Source organism: Takifugu flavidus, chromosome 1, assembly GCF_003711565.1.
Source record: "Takifugu flavidus isolate HTHZ2018 chromosome 1, ASM371156v2, whole genome shotgun sequence".
Taxonomy (NCBI): Eukaryota; Metazoa; Chordata; class Actinopteri; order Tetraodontiformes; family Tetraodontidae; genus Takifugu; species Takifugu flavidus.
In genome coordinates this window covers 8150788-8171676 of record NC_079520.1, presented here as the reverse complement: position 1 = coordinate 8171676, position 20889 = coordinate 8150788, and the positions used below count along the sequence as shown (strand labels likewise).

General features: G+C 42.8%; 2 protein-coding genes and 2 long non-coding RNA genes across 5 annotated transcripts in view; 2 read left to right on the top strand and 2 right to left on the bottom strand.

Moving 5' to 3' along the window:
- si:ch211-45c16.2 (mitogen-activated protein kinase kinase kinase 13) overlaps positions 1-2013 on the bottom strand; it is a 21232-nt gene extending 19219 nt beyond the window's left edge. The window contains exon 1 of one of the 2 annotated variants that reach the window (XM_057027684.1): positions 1901-2013. The gene's annotated coding sequence lies outside the window, so the exon portion shown is untranslated. The remainder of the gene's footprint in view (positions 1-1900) is intronic. The other variant, XM_057027668.1, reaches the window with a different exon arrangement.
- Positions 1-14334, top strand: part of LOC130522923 (uncharacterized) — a 16504-nt gene extending 2170 nt beyond the window's left edge. The window contains exon 3 of the long non-coding RNA XR_008949736.1: positions 14229-14334. This is a non-coding gene — a long non-coding RNA (uncharacterized LOC130522923). The remainder of the gene's footprint in view (positions 1-14228) is intronic.
- LOC130522919 (uncharacterized) lies at positions 5227-6499 on the top strand. The gene is made up of 2 exons (XR_008949735.1): positions 5227-5872; positions 6343-6499. It is a non-coding gene; the product is annotated as an uncharacterized LOC130522919 (long non-coding RNA).
- Positions 7998-20889, bottom strand: trpm2 (transient receptor potential cation channel, subfamily M, member 2). Its single transcript, XM_057027655.1, is given in 34 exon segments — positions 7998-9774; positions 9852-9968; positions 10079-10180; positions 10301-10379; positions 10864-10950; positions 11038-11067; positions 11167-11231; positions 11300-11442; positions 11516-11600; positions 11768-11855; positions 12110-12242; positions 12711-12886; positions 12972-13152; positions 13236-13407; positions 13563-13713; positions 13715-13896; positions 14243-14468; positions 14563-14661; positions 14772-14884; positions 15163-15308; positions 15386-15515; positions 15633-15770; positions 16206-16514; positions 16597-16718; positions 17169-17271; positions 17462-17487; positions 17490-17661; positions 17742-17803; positions 17889-18075; positions 18151-18314; positions 18691-18871; positions 18957-19125; positions 19308-19375; positions 20370-20889. Coding segments are annotated over 34 exon segments (4401 nt in total). The 5' UTR covers positions 20448-20889; the 3' UTR covers positions 7998-9657.

Genomic DNA, 20889 nt, shown 5'->3' with positions numbered 1-20889 from the left:
TCCCTTGAGAATATATTAACTGTTACTAGCAAAGTTACACAAAAACAAGGATAAGTGAATGAAAGTTAACCCTCAAGGTTGTCTTCGGTTAGCATAAGCTTAGAAACTGCTCAATTAAACATTCACTTAATGAAATCCCAAGAGGTATGACACACACAGCGATGGACTTATCCATCCACACAGAAAAAGGATAAAGCAGTAAGTGGAGCCATGACTACAAAAAGAGACCAAAAGCAAACAGGTTGAGTCTCTGCAGCTGCGGATTAAAAAGATCAGACCAGCTGTAAAGCCAGAATACTGCTGTGGCTACACATGTCAATTACATAAATGCAACTTCCTGTTCCTGCGCCAGGATCAGGACTGCCCCCCCCCCCACATGTGATTCCCTTTAGAGCGCCTGCATGTTCAGTATGAAACGTGAAGGCTCAAACGTGCAGGTACACCTGACATGTGAAGCTGGTATGTAATAAAACTGGTAAACAGAGCCCAAGGTTTGGTAGTGAGATCACTCGTGTTTTCTGTCAACGTGATGTTAGTTATCACATCACAAAGGGCAAAACAGCGTAAGTGTAATGCGTGGAGCCGTCCTGAAAATCTACCACTCAGCACAATGACGGCGGGACGCGTGACGCTGCTGCCACGACAGCACATGGCACCTGCCGTTCACGCTCCAGGTTATCTGCCGCGGGTGCCCGATGTGAGAGACAGCAGTGGATCGCAGCTGAGCCGTGACACTGTTGTGGCGTGTTCACATCTCATGAGTGAGAAGGGAATGACTGCGTCTGATTTATGTCATATCAGAGCTGCAGCCAGGTTCACCGAGAGCAGCAGCAGGCTCTCGTCACACTGACGTAGGTTTATAGGAGGAAGGTCCTGTTTTGGATAAAATAGCCCCATGTTGTCTTGATGACATGTAGGTCTGGTCTCCTGCAGGAAATACAACCTGTCAGATAATGTGACCTTCAGTATCTAGTGTTCAATCGGGCCAGTTCTGACATGATCGTTTGTTTCAGCTCAGCTGGACGAATCTGAACAGATTTAAAGTTTCACTCTTTTTGTTCGGAATCATGGAAAATCCTCCCTAAACCCAACAGATTAAGTCTGTGTTTATGGCTTGGAAGAGCTTTATCTGAGTGTCCTCATGTAATGTATGGCAATGCTGATCCAATTTCATTCTATCACGTTTATTCCAGTAATTACCAAACAATTAGTCTTCTTGTTTATTTGACAACTGCTTGCATGTCTTGAGGCTGAAGAAGTTAATTTATAATACATTACTGTCTTATAAAAATGACCAAAACCTTAAAACTGCGTTAGATTTTCAACTTTGCCTGCACTTGGACTTTATCCTATGTATTTTAGCCACGTCCTCAAACGCACTGCTGTACATCCAAATGATACTCAAAAGCAAACATTTCTCCACCACATCTATAATTTATCCTCCTCCCCGCGACACCAGCCTGTAATTTATTCCGTCCCTTTGTGATGACAAGCATTTTTCTCTTTTTATACAGTTCACAGGCAAGATTGTCAACTTGTTTACATCATGAAAAAGAAAACTCAATTTTGCAATACTCGTATGCGCGACTTTTTCTCCCCCATAACAATTGTTAATTACTAATGAGTTTTTATTAACTGTAATGACATTTCGTGGCTATTTCTGTAAAACGATGGTTTAAAGCAGCTGCGAATCTATACGTGAACAATATATATATACTTAACAGTCCGCCGTCGTGTTAATCCATGTAGGCAGCAGCTATCCACTGACAGCTACACTGATATTTAGCATCGTCCTGAGAACAAACTAAATCTGTTGTCGCTTAATTGTACCCATATTTAGTTTTGATACTGTTATTACTCTATGTCTTTCGATGTGAGTTAGAAAAATAGAGGATATTACCGGTTATCTCGGCTGAGTCCCTCTACGATCCGACGATCCTCTCTCACATTTATTTATGATCCGAACCAATGGTGCAGACTCGCAAGCGCGCGAGCGTCCGACGTCACTTCCGGCCTCTTACACCTGTAACCCCAGCGCACTTGTCGCCAAAGATCGTCTATATTGTTAAGACGAATCCACCGAAGGCACTAAAAAAGGCCGTTTCTTTAATTTACACCTATCGATTTTTTTAGTGGAAATAATGTTTGAAATGCTATATACTGAAAAAAACAAAAAATGTCAACCATCATTGAAAGAAAGTAAGAAAAATATTAACTTAATCACGGGATTGGTGACGTTTCCACAAAATTATATTTAGAAAACTAAACTAGACTGTGGTTTAGCCAAATCCGGGCTAAATAGAGTCAACAGTGACGATTTGCTCTTCTGACATTTAAAACATTTGGTCTAAATATGCAGTTAAACATGCAGTTTTGTTCTGCAAGCTGGCGCAGTGCTTTTATTTACTTTAATGTGCTGTCTGCGATTAGAACTATACAAAGATATAGGTATACAAGATTTTTTTAAATAAAAAAAATGCAGCTGCTCATCCACTGTCACATTTATTTTGTTTGAATAAATTTAAAATAGCTTTCTTTTCAAATGACTTTTAACTAATTGTAGACTAGGATTTTTCCCAAAAACTTTTTTAAACTATTTACAAAGAAAATATTAAATACCTAAATGGACAATTAAAAGAACAGGAAGTAACAATAAGGTGCTTAAACAATGTGTGTGTGTGTGTGTGTGTGTGTGTGTGTGTGTGTGTGTGTGTGTGTGTGTGTGTGTGTGTGTATTTTTGGCAGAGGTGACAAAAGAAAACAAACAAAAATGCGTTTTTAATGGTTGTTTGTAGTCAAAATTAAACTTGACTTGGAATAATCAGCTTTTTGAACTACCAGCATCCAAGAGCAATGTTTCTCTCTGTAGGGCAATGGTCAGATATTCCTCGAAGAAATGAACCAAACTGATCAAAAATATCAGAAATATTTAATGTCTTGATGCACAAATCGGCTATACAATAACAATCAAAGGTCCACTAAAAGTTTGGTAACATTCAATTATTTTCTTCTGGGTTGCTTAAAGTGGTGTGGAGGACATTTTCAGGATTGAATATGACAGCCTGAATGAAAACAATTTTATTTATATAGTGTAACTGATCAGTAATGATTAAATAAACATGACTTAGTGGAGAAAACTGAGCTCTGTGTTGTCCCCAAAACGGTGTGAGAGTGGGCGTTCTTAGTATTTCACCCTTCTCTGATGTTGTGTTTAAAAATAGCTTTGTTGTGTTTTCTACAGACATGCATTCATGAGCGGCAGATGTTTCATGTTAAAGAAAATAAATAAATAAAATTGTTTTCCGCACACTCCACCAGATTCTTGTTCTACACCTCCCCAGCTACCTCTGTGTGGATTTTCATAATTTCAAATTGAAATCACCCATTCTTCAACACGAGGCCAAATGGGCAGATTTTAAAAATCCATTTTAAAAAACAAATGAAAATGTTTTCTGCAAATTCCACCAGATTTTTCTTTTACGTCTCCCCAGCTACAAGGATTTTCAAGGTGTTTACTGTGCCATTTTAGAATAGTCTGATAATAAACTTCAATCATTCTCAATATCTTTGCATGGTCCATACCAATTTTCCAAATATAAAGGAACTCTTAGACTTATTAGTAGCAGTTGTTATTTATTTTGGCTGTATCGCATATACCACTTATTTACCACTTGAAGCTACTTTTGCTGAAGGTATTAACAAGAAGCTTAGTTCTTAAGAGAAATAAAGTTTGCTCATGATGGTTAAACGTGGTGCACAGCTAAAGATCATATTTCATCCTATGGTGAATGATATGTATGTTATCATATGATGTGCTTTCCAAATTTTATAGATAATCTGCTGATCACCCAGATGTGATATAACGAGCGCATACCAGGGCCTGTCGTGATGTAATGTTTAAATAAAACCGCATTTTAACAAAAAAGATGACCAAATTAGAACCAGGACTCAAAGCTTTCGGGGGTTTATTTCACTATACAGTATAATAACCTGCTCACTCTGTGTCATTACTAAATTACATCATACCTGTGGAAGGTGATCCAACAATATTTGGTGATCCACTCGTTAAAGAATTCATAATTTGGCATCTGGCATGTTGGCGATCACCTCCTCTACGGTCTTCTGGGGGTGACAGGATCTGAGTAGGGCTTTGTTGAGGTTGACAGGGTTGATGCACAGTCTGATGCTGCCGTCTCTTTTTTGGCTGAAATTCACTCAGTGGTTTCCTGGCTTGCTTTGATGACGCCCATTTTAGTCATTCTGTGCAGCTCCGCCAAAATTTTATCTCTCGTGGCCAGTGGCAGTCGTCTCAGAGCACATATGGCGGGGGTCAACAAGGCGAATGTGGAACACCACGGGCAGGCTGCCAAAAGTGCTGTCGTTGAACCGTTCTTTGTATTCCAGCAGTTTTAGTGTCTCCTGCTGGGTGAGGGCATGCACGTCTGGATCAAAAGTCACCTAATCCAATCCAATACTGTCTCTGAGACCCAGCAGCGTTTTGACATTCCTGTCCACAACTTGGAATTGCAACAAACCACAAGGAAAGTTCACGCCCGCTGCACCAAGGGTCTGAATAATGTCACTACCATAGGCAATGAGATTTGCTTTCTTGTTAAGATTGATTTAAGCAGTAGGGTCCGTGTGCTGTAGCAGTGTCCTGGGTATTATGTTGCATTTGGCCCCAATGTTAATCTTCACACTTAGCATTCTGCCAATGTTGCATGCAGATAGTTTCACAAAGCTTTCATCTCGCTCACACACATCGTGTGGTTAGTCTGTGTCTTCACTGTAAAATATTTCTTTGCTCTCGCAGTGAATCACATTAGTCTGCTCTTGTGTTGGCTGCATGTCAAGCTGTGTATCTGCCCTTATGTGCAGTAGAGGGTAGGAGCTGTGGTGGTCTGACAGTGGCTGATGGTCTTCCTGATCTACTGCATGCTGAGAAGTGGTTGACTTTCCCACAGATGCTGCGGTGCTTATTGAAAGCTGGGCACTTCTCAGGTGCATGAGGGCCACTGCAGTTTCTGCATGGGTTGACTTGCACGGCGCACAAAACTGCTTACTTCTTTAATTTTCTGTTTCCCTTGCCCGACTGTTCATGTGACATACAGATCTTAATGGCTGAATCTAACATCAGCTTCTTCTCTTTTAAGAGCTGTGTGCGGACAGCGTCACTGTGGATGCGAAAGACCAGATGGTCTCTAATCAGCTCCTCATGTAGTCCATAATTCCGTTACTGGAAGGTATAGTTGGTCAAACTTCTGTATAAGGGAGTCAAGGTCCTTGTGATCTTCGTCCCTCTTGAATTCAAATGTATTGATTTTATCCAGTGCCAGCACGGTTGAGAAATGCATAAGCCTTCACCTTTTTGGTTGCAGTTGATAGCCCGGTGTTGCTATAGACATGCCATTCCAGCTTTAACTTCTCCCAATTGTGAGCGATATCCTCATTAAAAATGAGCGGGTCGACCCGGCAGAGTCCTTCTGCCATGCTGAAATCATGTAGGGGTGCATGAAACAATGCATTACATTTAATTCCATTCACAATTTAGTCCGCTGTAGCTTACAGTAAGCATGGAGCTCCACACACATAAATCTAAATTAGGACACAGTCAAAATCTGTTGCTTGCTCTTGTTCATTTAATCACCCAACTTAAAACACCTGCTGTTATTATGGCTCTCAATTGAAGAACAACGACTGGATGCCCTCTAGTGGCCAGTATGAGCCTCAACATTGAACATAAATGATGGCTCCATGCAGACTACAACCCCACAAGGGTTCTGCATTCAAGCGCAGGCCGATTGTGTTTGCTGAACGCTTCATATTCTACAAAAGACAGCAGCAACAAGAGGACACAGTCTCAATGACTATGGTAACTTGAACTACTTTAATGCAAGTTCATCAAGGATGACCAAAATTTCCAGGCTTAAGCCCTGAGCCTGGTTTTGTGAAATATCCCTCTGATGTATTTCAGGCTACAGGTGGGCCATTGCAACTGCCAACACTCCTCCCTAATTTACTCACTCATTCACTCACTTCTTCAAGAGAATGTGACGGGACTGTGAGGATCATTATTACCGTCATTTAGAAGTTAATGAAAAAGTTCTTTCACGAAGAGTACGATGCATTTTCAGACAACAATATTGTAGACTGCACCAAGAAGGTTTGTGTTCTTTAAAAAATAATGGGCAAAAAGAACAATGTAGACTAGTTGCACGAAATGTTGGAGCGCTCCAGTCATGACAAACACACCACTGGTATTAAAACAAACTTAATTAGTCCCTCGTGCAAACGGGGCTTTGGAAATGGTTGAATTTATGCATATGTGTGTTTGTGTTCCAGCTGCACCCACTCACCTGTCTGGCCTCCTCAAACACCAGCGTCAGCAGCCAGATGCAAAGCATCCTTGGACGTCCATCACTCTTATAAATTCCTATTAAGACTTGAGGCCAAAATGCTTTAAAGATCTGACAAAACTCAAATAAAAATTACAAACTCAGTGGCTCTTACTTTGTCTCTTGCATTGTGTATTGAAGACAGTCACCAATTTCCCATTCATAACTTCATTTCCCGGGGACAGTGAACACCGGACTCACCGCAGAAAGTGGGCTGCACCCCCGATATCCAGGGGTCCTACAAGGGGGCACCACAAACACCCAATTCCCCAGTGGACCACAGACTCATGAATGGAAACCCAACAGATTAATATCAAATAAAGGTATACAATGAAAATAAATTACAATTTAGGTAATATAAGGATAAATGAAATAACATTGTAAAAGATGATGGGAGATTAATGTTAATTAATGGAGAGTAGTAACAATGGAAGGCAAGTGGAATCATTAACCCTGTTACATAGACAAGTGGGGAAAAGACCATGCAGACCAGAACTCTCCAAACAGGGTTGGCAACTGAAAGCTCACCACACCAGATCTTTGTGAGAAGAGCCTTAAAGACAGAGGTGTTATTGGACAGCTGTTTTTAAGATTAAGATTTGTGTCATTTGTGCATGTTTTGCATCCTGCTCCAAACTGAGATGCTGTGTGAAAAGCCCCTGAGGTTTTTTAGTGTGAGAACTGTTGCACCCAAGCCTGACCACAATCAGTACGTGCATACTGTGAGGATGAAGTTTTGATCACCCGCGCTGTTCGTTCACTAGACTCAGAGTAACCACGCAAACAACTGGAGTCCTTTGCAAAGGGGGGGCCGAGCAGCAGTTCAAGCTTCCTCTGTCAACTCCGTTCGTCTGCTGCTCGCTCACCTCTTTTATTGGTGCCAACAGAATGGGTGTCTAAACAGGATCTCGTAATTCATTGTCTTCTGACATCTTTACAAACTTCTCTAATCCTGACCAACAGGACACATCTGGTTGCTGAGCTTGATTGTAAGCAGCTTCAGCACTTTTACGACACTCTCATGTTCTTCCTTTCCTATCAACATTCCTCAAACACTCAAAGTCTACATACAATAGCATTTAAAGATAATACTAATAACAACAATAACAATAATCCTTCTCACAATACGCAAGACTTAAACAAACTATGCTGGACTGGATTTTGGAGTTTCATCAGAATTCATTCTGTGGCCGATTTACAGGCAACGGAGAAATTCGATAACTGACAGGAAGATGTCCTCCACTTCAAAACTACATGGTGACAAGCATCTTTCAGTGGGATAATATGGCCCAATTTCAGGCTGACATATGAGAACACATAATAAACAACTGGAGTCAGGCGTCAGACTGGCATTTTGAATGAAAGAAAGATGGTGAATGGTCCAGCTTTATTCATTTTTATACTTTTACTTATTGTGCTCTCTAGCCTGGTTGCTCACGCCATCTTTCCTGGCCCCTTTATTCCAGGGTCATAAGCTGCTCCAGAGATTGTGAAGCATGCACACGTGTGTCATCCAGTTTAACTCAGAAGAAGGCGCATACATGCCAGGATACAGATATCAGTCAGACTGTGTTTACATGCATTTCTGAAATCCAGTCATGGTCGGATTGAGACAGAAATTTATTTACTGGAGTGTCAAGTAAAGGTAGTGAGTCGTTCTATTAGAAACTAACAGTGGAATATCCACACATTAGTTTTAACTGATCGTTTTAATAATTTCACACGTGTTGTACCTGAACACCCGACTGAGCTCCCAAGTCTTTATCGATGGCCTCCAGCTGCAGGCACGTCGTCCTTCTCCAGTGTTACGACACACGGATCTTCACGGATCAACACCAATCCTTTACAGGAAGTCCATCTTGATTTAAAAATGTTCAACTGTGTGTGTTTCATGTCCATTGTTAGGTCCTTGTTGCCAGGTGACGGCTTTTATCACAGTATAACCGACTTGAACTGAAATCTGAGATTGCTGAATTAGATTTCTGCACTTTGAAACACACAGTGACCAACAGTGATATTAAATCTGAGAATGATGCTGCTAAGAATCAATTCTGGGCACAAACAAATTGTCTGGTGCTGCCATTGCTTAATTTAATTTGGCTAAATAGAACTAAATATTTAGAATAATAACAAAAATGCAATTTCCTACAGTTAAAGAATATTTATAATAAAACATTGGATGAGGCAAATAATACAGATGGCTGTTGTTAGATGTGACAATGAGTTTATCACCCCAAAAACATCATCCCACTCTTTGCTCTGATCAGCTGATGCTGACCCCATCACTGGCACACAGATGCAATGGGAGTCAAAGTCGGTTCCATGCTCCTGCTGCTTTATCTCACTCTCGGTCTGAAAATAGCAGGACAGGAAGAAGAGATACCCACTGTGTCTCTGCTCTGGCCAGTGAAAAGAATTTGTGTTTATCTTGTTATTATGTGTTCTACCATATGTTCCTGTCTTCTTGTAGACGTACTTTAGAAGTTAGGCATGGTAGAATCATTGGCAAGTGTAATAAAGATCAGAGACCTTCCTATGACAGGACTGTTGTTTAGACAATTGTAATCTCAGGAGACAATCAGGCTTGAAGTGTTAAACCCCCATCATAAAACATGACAGAATAGTTTACTGGTGTTGATAGTTCCTCTGCAAGAAGGTGAACTTTGACCTGGCCATTTGGAAGACAATGGAGAACAAGGACTGTGTCAGCATCCAATGGGACTGGAAGAAGAAGACGAGGTCATCCAAGAAGAAGGACTGGATTGGACTGAATTGGCATTAATAATTTACATATGTGTTTCTATAAAAGACTGGGTCAAGGGATAGTTAGGTTGTCAGACTTCATGCCCTGGTAATTGACTCTGTTATTGTAGGGTTATGAACTGGCCCGGAGCTCTGTAATATTTGTATCTTGAATTGGTTCTATTGTTAAATACATTTTGAAATTGGTATTATTCTTCTTAAAGTCTTCATTCAAAGAACATGCGGATTGGCAGTGACACATGTGAGGTATTGCAATCCAACACCAGCCAGGAAGGAGAAGAGGGGGGGCTCAGAGGTTCTGGAAGATGGCAATCAGCTCCCTCTTCTGCACTCTATTATCCAGAGAAAACGGGAGGTCCAGCCTCACATCAACCCCCGACCCTGCCTTCTTCACCAGTTTGTTCATTCTCCCAGCATCTTTGTCTACTGCACAGCGTCCCCAGAACTGTTACACAGGGGATGATGCTGGCCATCGCCAGCACGTAAAGAAGCAGGTGGATCAGAACCTGGTGTTGTGCAGGTTGGCCACCAGCCGCAGGTATTCTCTTTGGGTTTCGCTGAGTTTAGATTTGGAGTTCAACTCCTGCCACTCAAGAGAGCCACGGCTGCTCATGACCTATCAGAGAGACGACCACATTGACAGAATATTACACCAAAGCAATGATCCTGATGAGTAAATATTTATGGTCTCACCACGTTGTCCACATCCACCAACACCGGGCTCCTTCTGTCGAGGTGAATGTTTAATACCATGATTTCCACCCAGGCGTTATCGGTGTTCCTACAGTCGTCCACATAGTCGCCAAACACCTGAAATACAGCAGGCAAAAAAATCCTGATCACAACATCTTTAGAAAAATACCAAGATACCATCCTTCCATCCATTTATGTGACAAGAGACCGGTGCTGACTAGACTTACCTTTCTTCCATCTGATAATTTTGCATTTAATTTTTCATACAGTGTATTTCCCAGAGTTCCTTTGAGCGTCACTGGTAACTCTTCTTCGGACTGTGTGGGACCCTGTGGTTTTGAATAGCAAGAAAGGATTTTTTTTTTTGCAGTAACAAAGCATAGAATTAAAAAGGAAGAAAGAAAAGGAAAAACCAAAGCTGTCATCCAAATTTCAAAAGTCAGACTCACTCCAGGCAAAGCAAAAGATCCAGTGCTCACGTCTTGAACTGCGAGGTATTCTAAAACAGACTGTTGGTTGTCCCTCCAGCTAAAAAAAAAAGAAAAAGGAAAAATCCATTTTAATGTTTGAAATCACGCTGTACTTTGTTTACATTCCTCCAGTCCGACATCGTCGTTCAGCAAAATTTGGCAGCCTCTAGTGGTGAGAACATAGACTGCAGTCTCCTCAACTTCCATTTTCAAGAGTTGTGTGGAAAAAAATTACATTTTACGAAACTGCATCCACAAGTACGTCCAGTCCAGAGGTTGTAGATATATCAACAGTGGAATTTGAACTTTAGTAATTACATAGCAAAGTCATTACAGCTGATAGGTGGGATTCATAAAGAACAAAGTTCATATCTGGTTTGAATGATTGCGCACAGGGGGACAAATATGCCAATATTTGCTAAGTATACCTAAGTATACAAAAACCACTATGTGTATGTTAAGGTTAAAGACGTGTTTGTGGGGGCATATTTATTACACATCACATTTAATTATTAACGTGGATCATTTCAGCGGAGACGTACCGCGTAAGCACTAAATCTGAATACAAATTTGGACCCAGGAGGCTCAATGCACCTCTCCCCCTGATGCCTGTTCTCCCTCTTGGGTTCCTGGCAACAGATGAGATTCAAATCAGACATCAAAACACACAGTCATCGTTCTATCTGATGCTTAGTGCTTCTAATCAGGAGTCATACGTGTATTTATCCAAGTCCTGTGGATCAGATCTGAAAGAAGAAAGAAAATCAGAGTTGATTTATCAGACTTTTTTAAACTTTAGATTAGAGGGAATATAGTTGGAAATAAATGTGTTCTGAACAACAGACCCATCCACGCGGTCCCAATCATCACTGCTGGACAGGTATTTGGGCTGGTAAATGTCAAACCTGACCTGAAAGAGGGAAGAGCTTATGTGATGAAATACCAGAACTCAAACACATCAGCAGCGCTGGGAATTACCTCCCACGGGACTTTCTCCTCTGGAACGGGGAAACGTCTGACTTTGCCGCCTGCGTAGTGAAACTGTCGGGCGTTCACATGGTGCTGGTCCTCTTTCTCTGTAGTGCTGATGGTTTGGCCAGAGGCCTCATCTGTTGTGAAACCTGCAGGATACAATGTGTTTGTGAGACACAGTCATGGTGGAAATATGAAAATAAACAGACAGAATTCAGGTACTCAGTGTTGGTGCATCTTTTGCTGCAAAGTCCTGAGATTTCAGCGTGTCTATAATCCACTGCAGAGCTCTGGCTGACTGGACAACCTGCAGAGACACCACATGAGGCAGTCATGAGCCTGCACTGACCAAACACGACACCTGGGACGGGCATGTCTGGAGATGAGACCAGGTATATTCATGAATGGACAGAACTGTCTCATCGTTTTTCATCATTACAGACAGACATGACCAGGACAGACGTGGGTGACCACCTGCTCCTCCAGCTGAGCCAGTCTTTTCATCATCGCTCCGGGATTCATCTCGTCTTCCCTCTCCAGCCGATCTGTTATGTTGGCAAGCCTCAGGAGAAAAGCATAGAGGGTTAGAATCAAGCTGCAGAGTGACTTTAGGGAACATTTTTGGGAAAGGTCGACTATCTTCTGTTCCTCAGCTTCATTTGCCGTCGCTTTGTGCAGACTTTGAAGGAAACACCTTGAACAGTTGTTCAACTCATAGCATTATTTTTAGCAACTTTGTTGAATCTATCCATTTGAGCAGTGCAGAGTATAGCTAAACAGCTACGCTGGGTTGTATTGGTGTGTGATCTGTTGTACTTTTGGACCGTTTCCTGTACGCGTCGCTCCGTGTTCCCGTTTTGCTCTCGCTGCAGGGACACCAGATATCTGTCCTTCATCAGGGCCTCCCAGGACAGCACCTCCTCTTCCTGGCTCTTTGACAACTCGATCTCTTGGCAAGTGCAAAATAAGCCCATTATAACCCTTAAAGCTGCACTATGCAATCCTGCAGTACGGCACAATTTCATTTTTGTCTCAAATCGTCTGCATCGTCCCTTGAGCCGCTTGCTTTCTGCCCCCTAAATATACTGTGGAATAGCCTGGTCTCTTAAGACAGCACAGGGCTGAAAACATTAAACAAACCTTTTGGGGGCACAGGCTGTGCACAAAACATAACACACTACCTTCCAGCCAAACCCCAAAAAGATCGTTGGGGGGGTTAGTGCACGTGCAAACACGGGGAAATTTAGTAGCGTCAGTGAGCGGAGATATCTGGATGGCACTGTGAAGACGATATATTTTGTTCACTTTGTTTTGTTTGCTGTTTACTTCAAATGTCAACAGAAGTGATGTCATACAGGATTACATAGCGTGCCTTTAAAGCCATGGTTGATATTCTTCGTTTGCCTTCAATACTTACGAAACTCCTTTCCTGTGTGCTTATTGAGAATCACAGACCAGATGAAGTGGTAAAGATGGCTGAAGATAATCAAAGGTGGGGGGGCTGAAGGACGACTGTGGTACTCCTTAATCAGCTGGTATCGCTGGAACTTCCAGATCTTGTCCGTGTTGTCCTGGACCTCCTGGAATGTGAAGCTGCAAGAGATGACAAGGAAAGAACAAACTGGCTTAAACTCAGACCTACTTGAGGTGAGAACAATGTAGTGGAGAGAAAACTCACTTAAAGATAGCTATGAGCAGGTTGAGCAGCAGAATGTTGGCAAAGAGCAGGTAAACACAAAGCATGATGATGGTGAGCCACTCAGGGAAGGCGGGCATTTGGTTCTCATTCAACACCGGACACTTTGGCTTCAGATGATCTGTACCGTTGATGCTGCACGCTTCTATGTCAAACGCAGCATCTGTTGGAGCCAAACAACAGGTTTTCCTTCTTTTCACACCAAGCTACAGTGTAACAGTTATATAACACCTCACTGTCACTCACAGTCGATATGTGTGGGAAAATCCCCAAATAAGATGCGATATGGCTCATAAAGCACTCCACGAAGGATCCATTCCAGCCGGTCATCATTGTCTATAAGGATGCCTTGTTTGGCCACCCCATACGCCACCACCCAGATGCTCAGCAGAAACATGAAGAAGAACAAGTCCGTCATCTGAAGGACAGAAACATGTATACATTTGAACTAAATACCTTCCTCATGGTGGAGAACATGTTTTTGTAGTAGTTGACTTATTTTTATTTGTAAAATGCCTAAAATTTGTTGCCTCAAGCTGATCTTTCATTATTTTTTGAATGTCACCCTCTCACCATCCTCTTGACTATGATGATTTTGGGCCCCAGAGTTCTACTGATGGTGAAGATGGCCATGAGGCGGAGGCAGAAGACCACAAAGTCGATGCAGAGGACAACTTTACCCGGATAAAACAGCCAGGTTGTCAGTCTGAAACACAGGATCATTCATAAGTAACATGACATTTAAGGGAACACTGTGGTGGCCTACTGTGACCAGAAAGGGAACATACCTTAATGGCAAGCCAATAATGAAGAGGACAATGGATAAAATATCTAAAATATTCCAAATATCGTTGATGTAAATCCAGGCTTTCTTCAAAATCCCAAAACCACGATGATAGTCAAGGAGCTGAGATTAAGAAAAAGACAGATTTTATTTGTGCAAGGCACAAATATGTAAAACATCCAAAGGAAGCGAGTTCATGGTTATAAAAAAAGGTTGAATATGGTTGAAAAATAGACACCCCATTAATATTTATTTTATTCTATTCTGTCTTAAAAGGTCATTTAAATGCATATTTGATTGTGTTTGTTACTTTGTGTGTGTACGCTGTGCTCATGGGTGCCGATAGGAGGCGCCGTACGCCTGTGAAGAGCATGATAACCCTGTCTGTGTGTGTGTGTGTGTGTGTGTGTGTGTGTGTGTGTGTGTGTGTGTGTGTGTGTGTGTGCTTGTTCCAGCTGCACCCTCTCACCTGTCTGACCTCCTCAAACACCAGCGTCAGCAGCCAGATATAAAGCAGGATCTCCAACCTTGAGGGCGTTGCCTGGAAGTCCACCATCAACACCACCGCAAACAGGACGAGGAAGGTGAAATAAGACACGATGTTCCAGTAGAACTTCACCTGTGGAGAGCTGTACAGACAGCTCAGCCTGGACCAGACACCCAGTGGCTTCGTGGACATCGGGTTACGGAGGTGGCTGCAAACACAATGATTTGGAGAAGACTAAAATATTGAATGTTTTTATTTAATATCTAATGCAGCTTATTCAGTGTCTCAGACTGTCTACTTACAGGCCACTAGAGTTTGCTTCCAGTGTACTTCTTCTTATGGTTTCTTCTGTTTCTCTCCCTTCATTATTCTCATTCACTCTCTTGCTGATTTCATCATTTCTAAAGACAATTAAACAGATAAACTGATAATCCATCATCCACCACATCACACTTAGAAATTCCTAATTAGACTTGAGGCCAAAATGCTTTAAAGGTCTGACAAAACTCACCGAAATATTAAGAACCTAGAGTAGACAAGTGGGAAGAAGACCATGCAGACCAGAACTCTCCAAACAGGGTTGTCAACTGAAAGCTCACCACACCAGATCTTTGTGAGAAGAGCCTTAAAGACAGAGGTGTTATTGGACAGCTGTTTTTAAGCTTAAGATTTGTGTCATTTGTGCATGTTTTACGGAGAAATTCGATAACTGACAGGAAGATGTCCTCCACTTCAAAACTACATGGTGACAAGCATCTTTCAGTGGGATAATATGGCCCAATTTGTTTATTGGATTGGAAACTAACACTGAGAAGAATGGCCTCAGATTAGCTTTACCTGTCTGATCTCACTCCTCCTCTAAAAGACTTCAGATCTTTTAAATAATTTCACACGTGTTGTACCTGAACGCCTGAATGAGCTACAAAGTCTTTAGCGTTGGCCTCCAGTGCCAGCTGCAGACACGTCGTCCTCCCCCAGCGAGACGACACATGGACCAACAACGTCTGAGAACGCGCTTCATCACTCTTGTAGCCTTCACTGAACACACCTGGAGCACAAACACATAATTTTAACCATTTTCAAAGCCCAGTTTGCATGAGGGACTAATTTAGTGTGTTTTAACACCAGTGGCGTGTCTTTCATAATGATTGGCAAGCTCCAACATATCTTGTGCCTCGTCTGTGTCGCTTTCTTCCCGCGCCATCTTCTTCAAGATTTTATTGGCTGCCAGAGCAGCGGACATGCAGTCGTTACACTGTGGCGGATCAGATGGACTTAAAGGTTAAAGACACACACACACACACACACACACACACACACACACACACACACCACACACACACACACCACACCACACACACACCTAACTCACCTGCTCCCAGGCAATTTCAGCCAGTTCTTTGTTGTTCTGAACCACAGCCCAGAGAAAAAAGTCTCTGCCGACATCTCTCAGCGTTTCATCAGCTCTGGCTTCTATCAGTGTCCGTGAACCCATCTCGACGTTAGATTGCTATGAAAATACAAGAAAATGCCGTGTCATTGATACTTTAAGCACTGTTGCTTCACAACAATAGATTTGCATTTATAAAAACAACAAAACCCCAACATTAAAATGCCAGTGTTGCTATTTTGGTCACCTGAGACCAATAAGTATTTCCTTAAGTTTGTCAACAATATTTTGACATTAACACTTAAAACACACTGCAACATACTAATAACTGCATCATTTTACTATGTTTTCCCATTCTGCGTTGTAAAAGGAGAAAATAATCTGATTAAACACTGGCAAAATCTTATAATAGATAATCGCATAAAAGAAAAATATACTGGTATGTAACATCACACAAGTGATAAATACATAATTAACAAAAGGAAAATTCTGATCTATATAATGCAGTCGGTGTTTTTATTTGCACAGACATGATGTCCAGATAAACAGACTCACTGATGGGGACAGGTTGTCCACAGACATGCTGCAAAAGTTGTTCTGAGCAGTGTTGCAGTAGAGGAGCTGTGTGAACCTGCCCAGCAGCTTCTTGACCTCCACAGCCACATGGGACAGAGAGATGCCGTCAGCAGACTTGGGAAGCTTTCTGCGAAATAAGCAGTCCGGCAGCTGCCTGTAGAGATCACAAAGAGTTTGGTCCTTCTGCAGGAACTCTCTCAGACTGGCACCGTTCTCCAGCAGCAGTCTGACAAACTGAGGCTTGTTGCCAACCAAAGCCAGGAACAGGGTGTTGTGGAGGTCACTGGACTGGATTGAAAGCATTGGTTTTGGGGGGATTATCATATAAATGTCTCATGCATAATGTGGTTTTTTATTTTTAACCACTTACCTTCCAAGAGCGCTCTTCAGTGAAGATCTCAGTCTCAGCGATGTCCACTCTGTTCCAGACTATGGCCAGTTCCAGCTGCCTCTTCCAGCAGTGGATTCCAAATGGCTCTTTAGTTTTTGAAGCTGAGAAAATGAAGATGAACAACTTGGACAACAGATCTCTCCAAGTAATGGTCATCAAAAATGTTAACTGACGATTCCATCGTTAATACAGACAAAGCAGTTTAGTGTCCACTTTGGAGTGCAAGTTGAGTATACTTTTACAGTATTAAGATGTCTCTAAATGGGTTTTATCACTCTCCCTTGAGAGCAGCCTGAGAAGGATTCTGTTATAAGAACTGCAGTGGCTTTCACTTCCTCTCTGAGAAGATCAGTATCACCATGAAAACATCTACAAAGTTATCGCTACTATCGCTATCGCTCTCTGGACTTTGGAAGAAGCTCAGTTTCAATGTACCGGTAACTTTATGCCAGCCTAAAAGTTGATTTCACCCTAAGTGCTTTTAATACTTTGGGTCTAGTCTTTTACAGGAAGTCCAACTTGATTAAAAAAAAATAAAATCGAAGGCTTACCTTTGAGTAAGGCTTGAAGAATAGCCACGTCAACGTCTCCGTGATTGTCTTCACTGACCCTGAAGACTGATAGCAAGTGAGTCATCCTGATGATGTCCTGGATCTGGCACAGACAGGAGACATCTGATATATATTTGTGTGAGTGGTGCACTTTAGATGCTATCAAATGTTTTTGCAAGTTGAATAATTCATTACTTGCACAATTCTATAATCTGGTTTCATCATGAAGCTTTTTTTTTTTTTTATTTGAAAAGACCTAAATAGTGTATTGTGTTTTTTTTAGGAATCCAAACCTTCTTGGTCCACTCTACAATCTGATGTTTGTAAACCCATCGTACTCTTGGCCAAAGAACTTTTTCATCAACTTCTTGATGTCGTCAATAGTGACCCGGCTCACTGGAAGTCCTGCTACGTGTGCGATCACATCAGCGATTCTCCCCGAGCTCTCGAAGACCACGCACGGCGTACCATTCAACATGGCGTTGTAAATTGTCTGTGAGAGGAGATGCAAGGAGATCAGACCAGGAATGAAGAAGAATGAAGTGCAGAGAGATTTAGAAAGCTTGAAGTCACATTTAGAGTTCCTGGTCCTCCATCTAAAACCACGCACACTGCAGGGATGGTCACGTTGCTGCCTGGAAGTCAAACATCACTGTCAACATTAGAAGTCCCAACAAGCCTCTGAAGGGAGATGAAATCTGTTCCAACTCCTTCCTTAACCTTTGTGTCCGAGGCTCTTCCTGGAGATGAATTTCTCAAGACGTGTGCGCAGTTCAATCTCCACGCCGTAGTGTCCATGAGTTCCATCGTCCACCAGCAGGAAGTGGGTGTGGTTGTTATCCAGGCAGGAAAACCGACCCTGTCCCTCCTCATCCATCAAATAATGGGCTGGAAAACAACCCTGCAGCTAAAGAGCAGATTAAAGGAGACATTTACCCAACAACGGGAGGAAAAACCACACCTGTAACCCTGATCACCGTACCTCCGCCTGCACCAGGGTGTCCCTGTTGTGAATGATCCCCCATGTTGGAATTCCAATTGCAACAATCTGGCTTTGCACGGAGCTGCTCAGGGTGTAATCTTTCACAGCCTCCCCTACATGCTTCATCACACCAGTGTGGGTCCCACCAGTGATGATCCAGGCACCTGTGTAGACAACACAGTCAGACAGGACAAGTCTATGGACTCTATGGATACACAATCTTTGACCTTCAACAGAAAAATGCACATTTATTGACATGTTCTGTATGTTTTACACGTGTAGCACAAGTTAATTAGTCCTAAACAGTCCTGTGACCAGTGTATTGTTGTGTAATTGCACCTGCCCTGACAGATAAGGCTAAAATGACAATAAAAAGGTATCTTGAACTTTGAAAATATCCCACCGCTCCCAAACAAGAACAATCCTAATCCAAGTTGCAGTAACTATACTCAGCACGGTTTGTTTGACAGTATCATGACCACAGCTCCAGTACAATGGTAGAATCAAACCAGAACAGAACACACACAGTACTGGAATCACCTGTTGTCTGGGCCACTTTGATGAGACCTCTGTGGAACATTTTCTTGAGCCGAGCCTTCAGATGGAAGTTCTTGGCTCCTCCAGTCACTGATATCAGCAGGTTTGGAGGGGGAATTTTCCACCAGTCGGTCAAAAGTTGGTAGAGGATTTCAGGTGTGGTGTCTGTGGACACTCTAGCATACTGAGAACAGACAAGTGGACAATGGTGACGTCTTCACACACACACGGACACACACTGCTCAGTGAATGGTGTTCCTGAGATTCACCTTTCCCGTATTTTGGCCCAAACCGCTGAAGCTGATGTCACCAAAAGCATCAGTGGGAGCTTCACAGATGTGCCTGTGCTTTCTCCACGTCTGGCCTGTGAACCTGTCCGGCTTGATGGCTTCATCCACATGTTCTGACTTTATGTAGCCACACTTGCACACATCCTCGCTAATGGGGAAAGAGCAGCCGGCATTTAAGAGCTGTGCGGAAGCTGGAAGCCACTAACAGCATCAGCTGGCATGAGTAAGCAGACTGGCTCCACGGCTGCACTCAGGGAGCTGCCCCCTGCACCACAGAGGAGCGACGCAGCAAAAACCACAGCACAGCAACACACTGGCATTTTATCCTACCTCTTATCTCTGTCAAAGAAGCGACATTCCTTCTTGTGGATATTTTTCCTCATCCACAAGGCAAAGTCCTGCAGAGAAACAGGATGAGAACAGCACTCAGACATTCCCAAAGGTTCCACCCGCTGTCCCTCCACTATAGATCCCTCCATCCCGGCCGGAGGCATCACTTGGCGGGGCTGCGGTGCCCAGATGAGCCTCCGATGGAGTGAGAGGAAGAGGAGCAGTCGGGGAGTTGGCTGCTGCATCTGTGATGTCAGAGGTGAGTGCGGACATCTGAACAGAACTGCAGCTCACTGGACGCCACAGACTCCTGTCTGGTTGTAAGAGAGGGAAATTCCACCTGCTGTGATGTGTCATTTCTCACTTCCTTTCCCCAAAGTTCCAGATTTAAAGCTCAGATTTGCTGGAAACATGTCAGGTGTCTTATCTTCAGATTTACCTGTCAGGGTTTCTGGGTTGTGTCGGCCGTTGTCCTGCAGGGGGTGGTGTGGGGCTCAATTGGTGGCAGCACCAATTTACATCGTAGGTAATTTACATCGGGCTGCCTAATTAAGCAGGTTGAGCCTGCCTGTCAGTGCCAGGGTGTCTGTTTGTCTTGTGAGGGTGTTCCGTTTGTCTTGTCAGAGTGTCTGTTAGTCTCGAGGCTATCTGTTCGTCTTCCTCGTCGTGTGCTGGTGTTCTGTGTTTCCTGGAGGGCCACTCCAGCTTTGTGTCTCCTGGAGGGCCGCTCCAGCTTCGTGTCTCCTGGAGGGCCGCCCCTGTTCCCTGCACCCTCCGCAGTCCTGGAGGGCTGCCCTCGTGTTCCTCGTGTGCTCTGTGTTCCTTGTGTTCTTTGTGTGCCCCCTTCCCCCTGTCAATAAAGCTTGTTTGACCATTTTACCACTGTGTCCTGGCCTGCGTTCGGGTCCTAATCAACCCGTCCGTGACATTACCTTCACTTCACACACAAGAATAGTTTGAAATATTCTACATTTGTATCATTAACACAAAGCACATTTAAGTTGGTGACGGTTTACTGCTTGAGTGCTAAAATACCCAAGCTGGTTAAAGGTGACCACTCACCTTTTTAACTGAATACTCAAAGTCGGATCCATTGTCCTGCTCCATCGGCTGCACCCTGTTCTTAAAGCTGTGCTCCATTTCTGAAAAGATTTTAGTTCATAACTATTTAAATGAAACAACTTGCAAAGTCTTCAGCGTTATGAGAGGGAGTGATCATCTTTGACGACTGTCTAATGATTACATAGTTCAGACATTCTCCCTCCCTCCTCCAGATTAGACTCTAATCTATAAAACAGCACTGGGACATGCGCATTTCATTGTGCCGACATGTGATTTGTTCTCCATTAGCTCCACTTCTTCTGCTGAGGCTGGAAGGGCAGCAGGATCCCGGATGAACAAAGTATAAAACCGAGAATTGACAATTTCTTTACTGCAGGTTTAAATGACAAAATTAACCTTCTGAAGATACCAGACATGTTTTTCATCTGAGGCTGGAATTCCCTTCAAAATAAGAGTCTTGACAAAGATATTTTATTCAAATGTGTAACTACTGTAACAACTGTGTTGTGTTTAATACAGG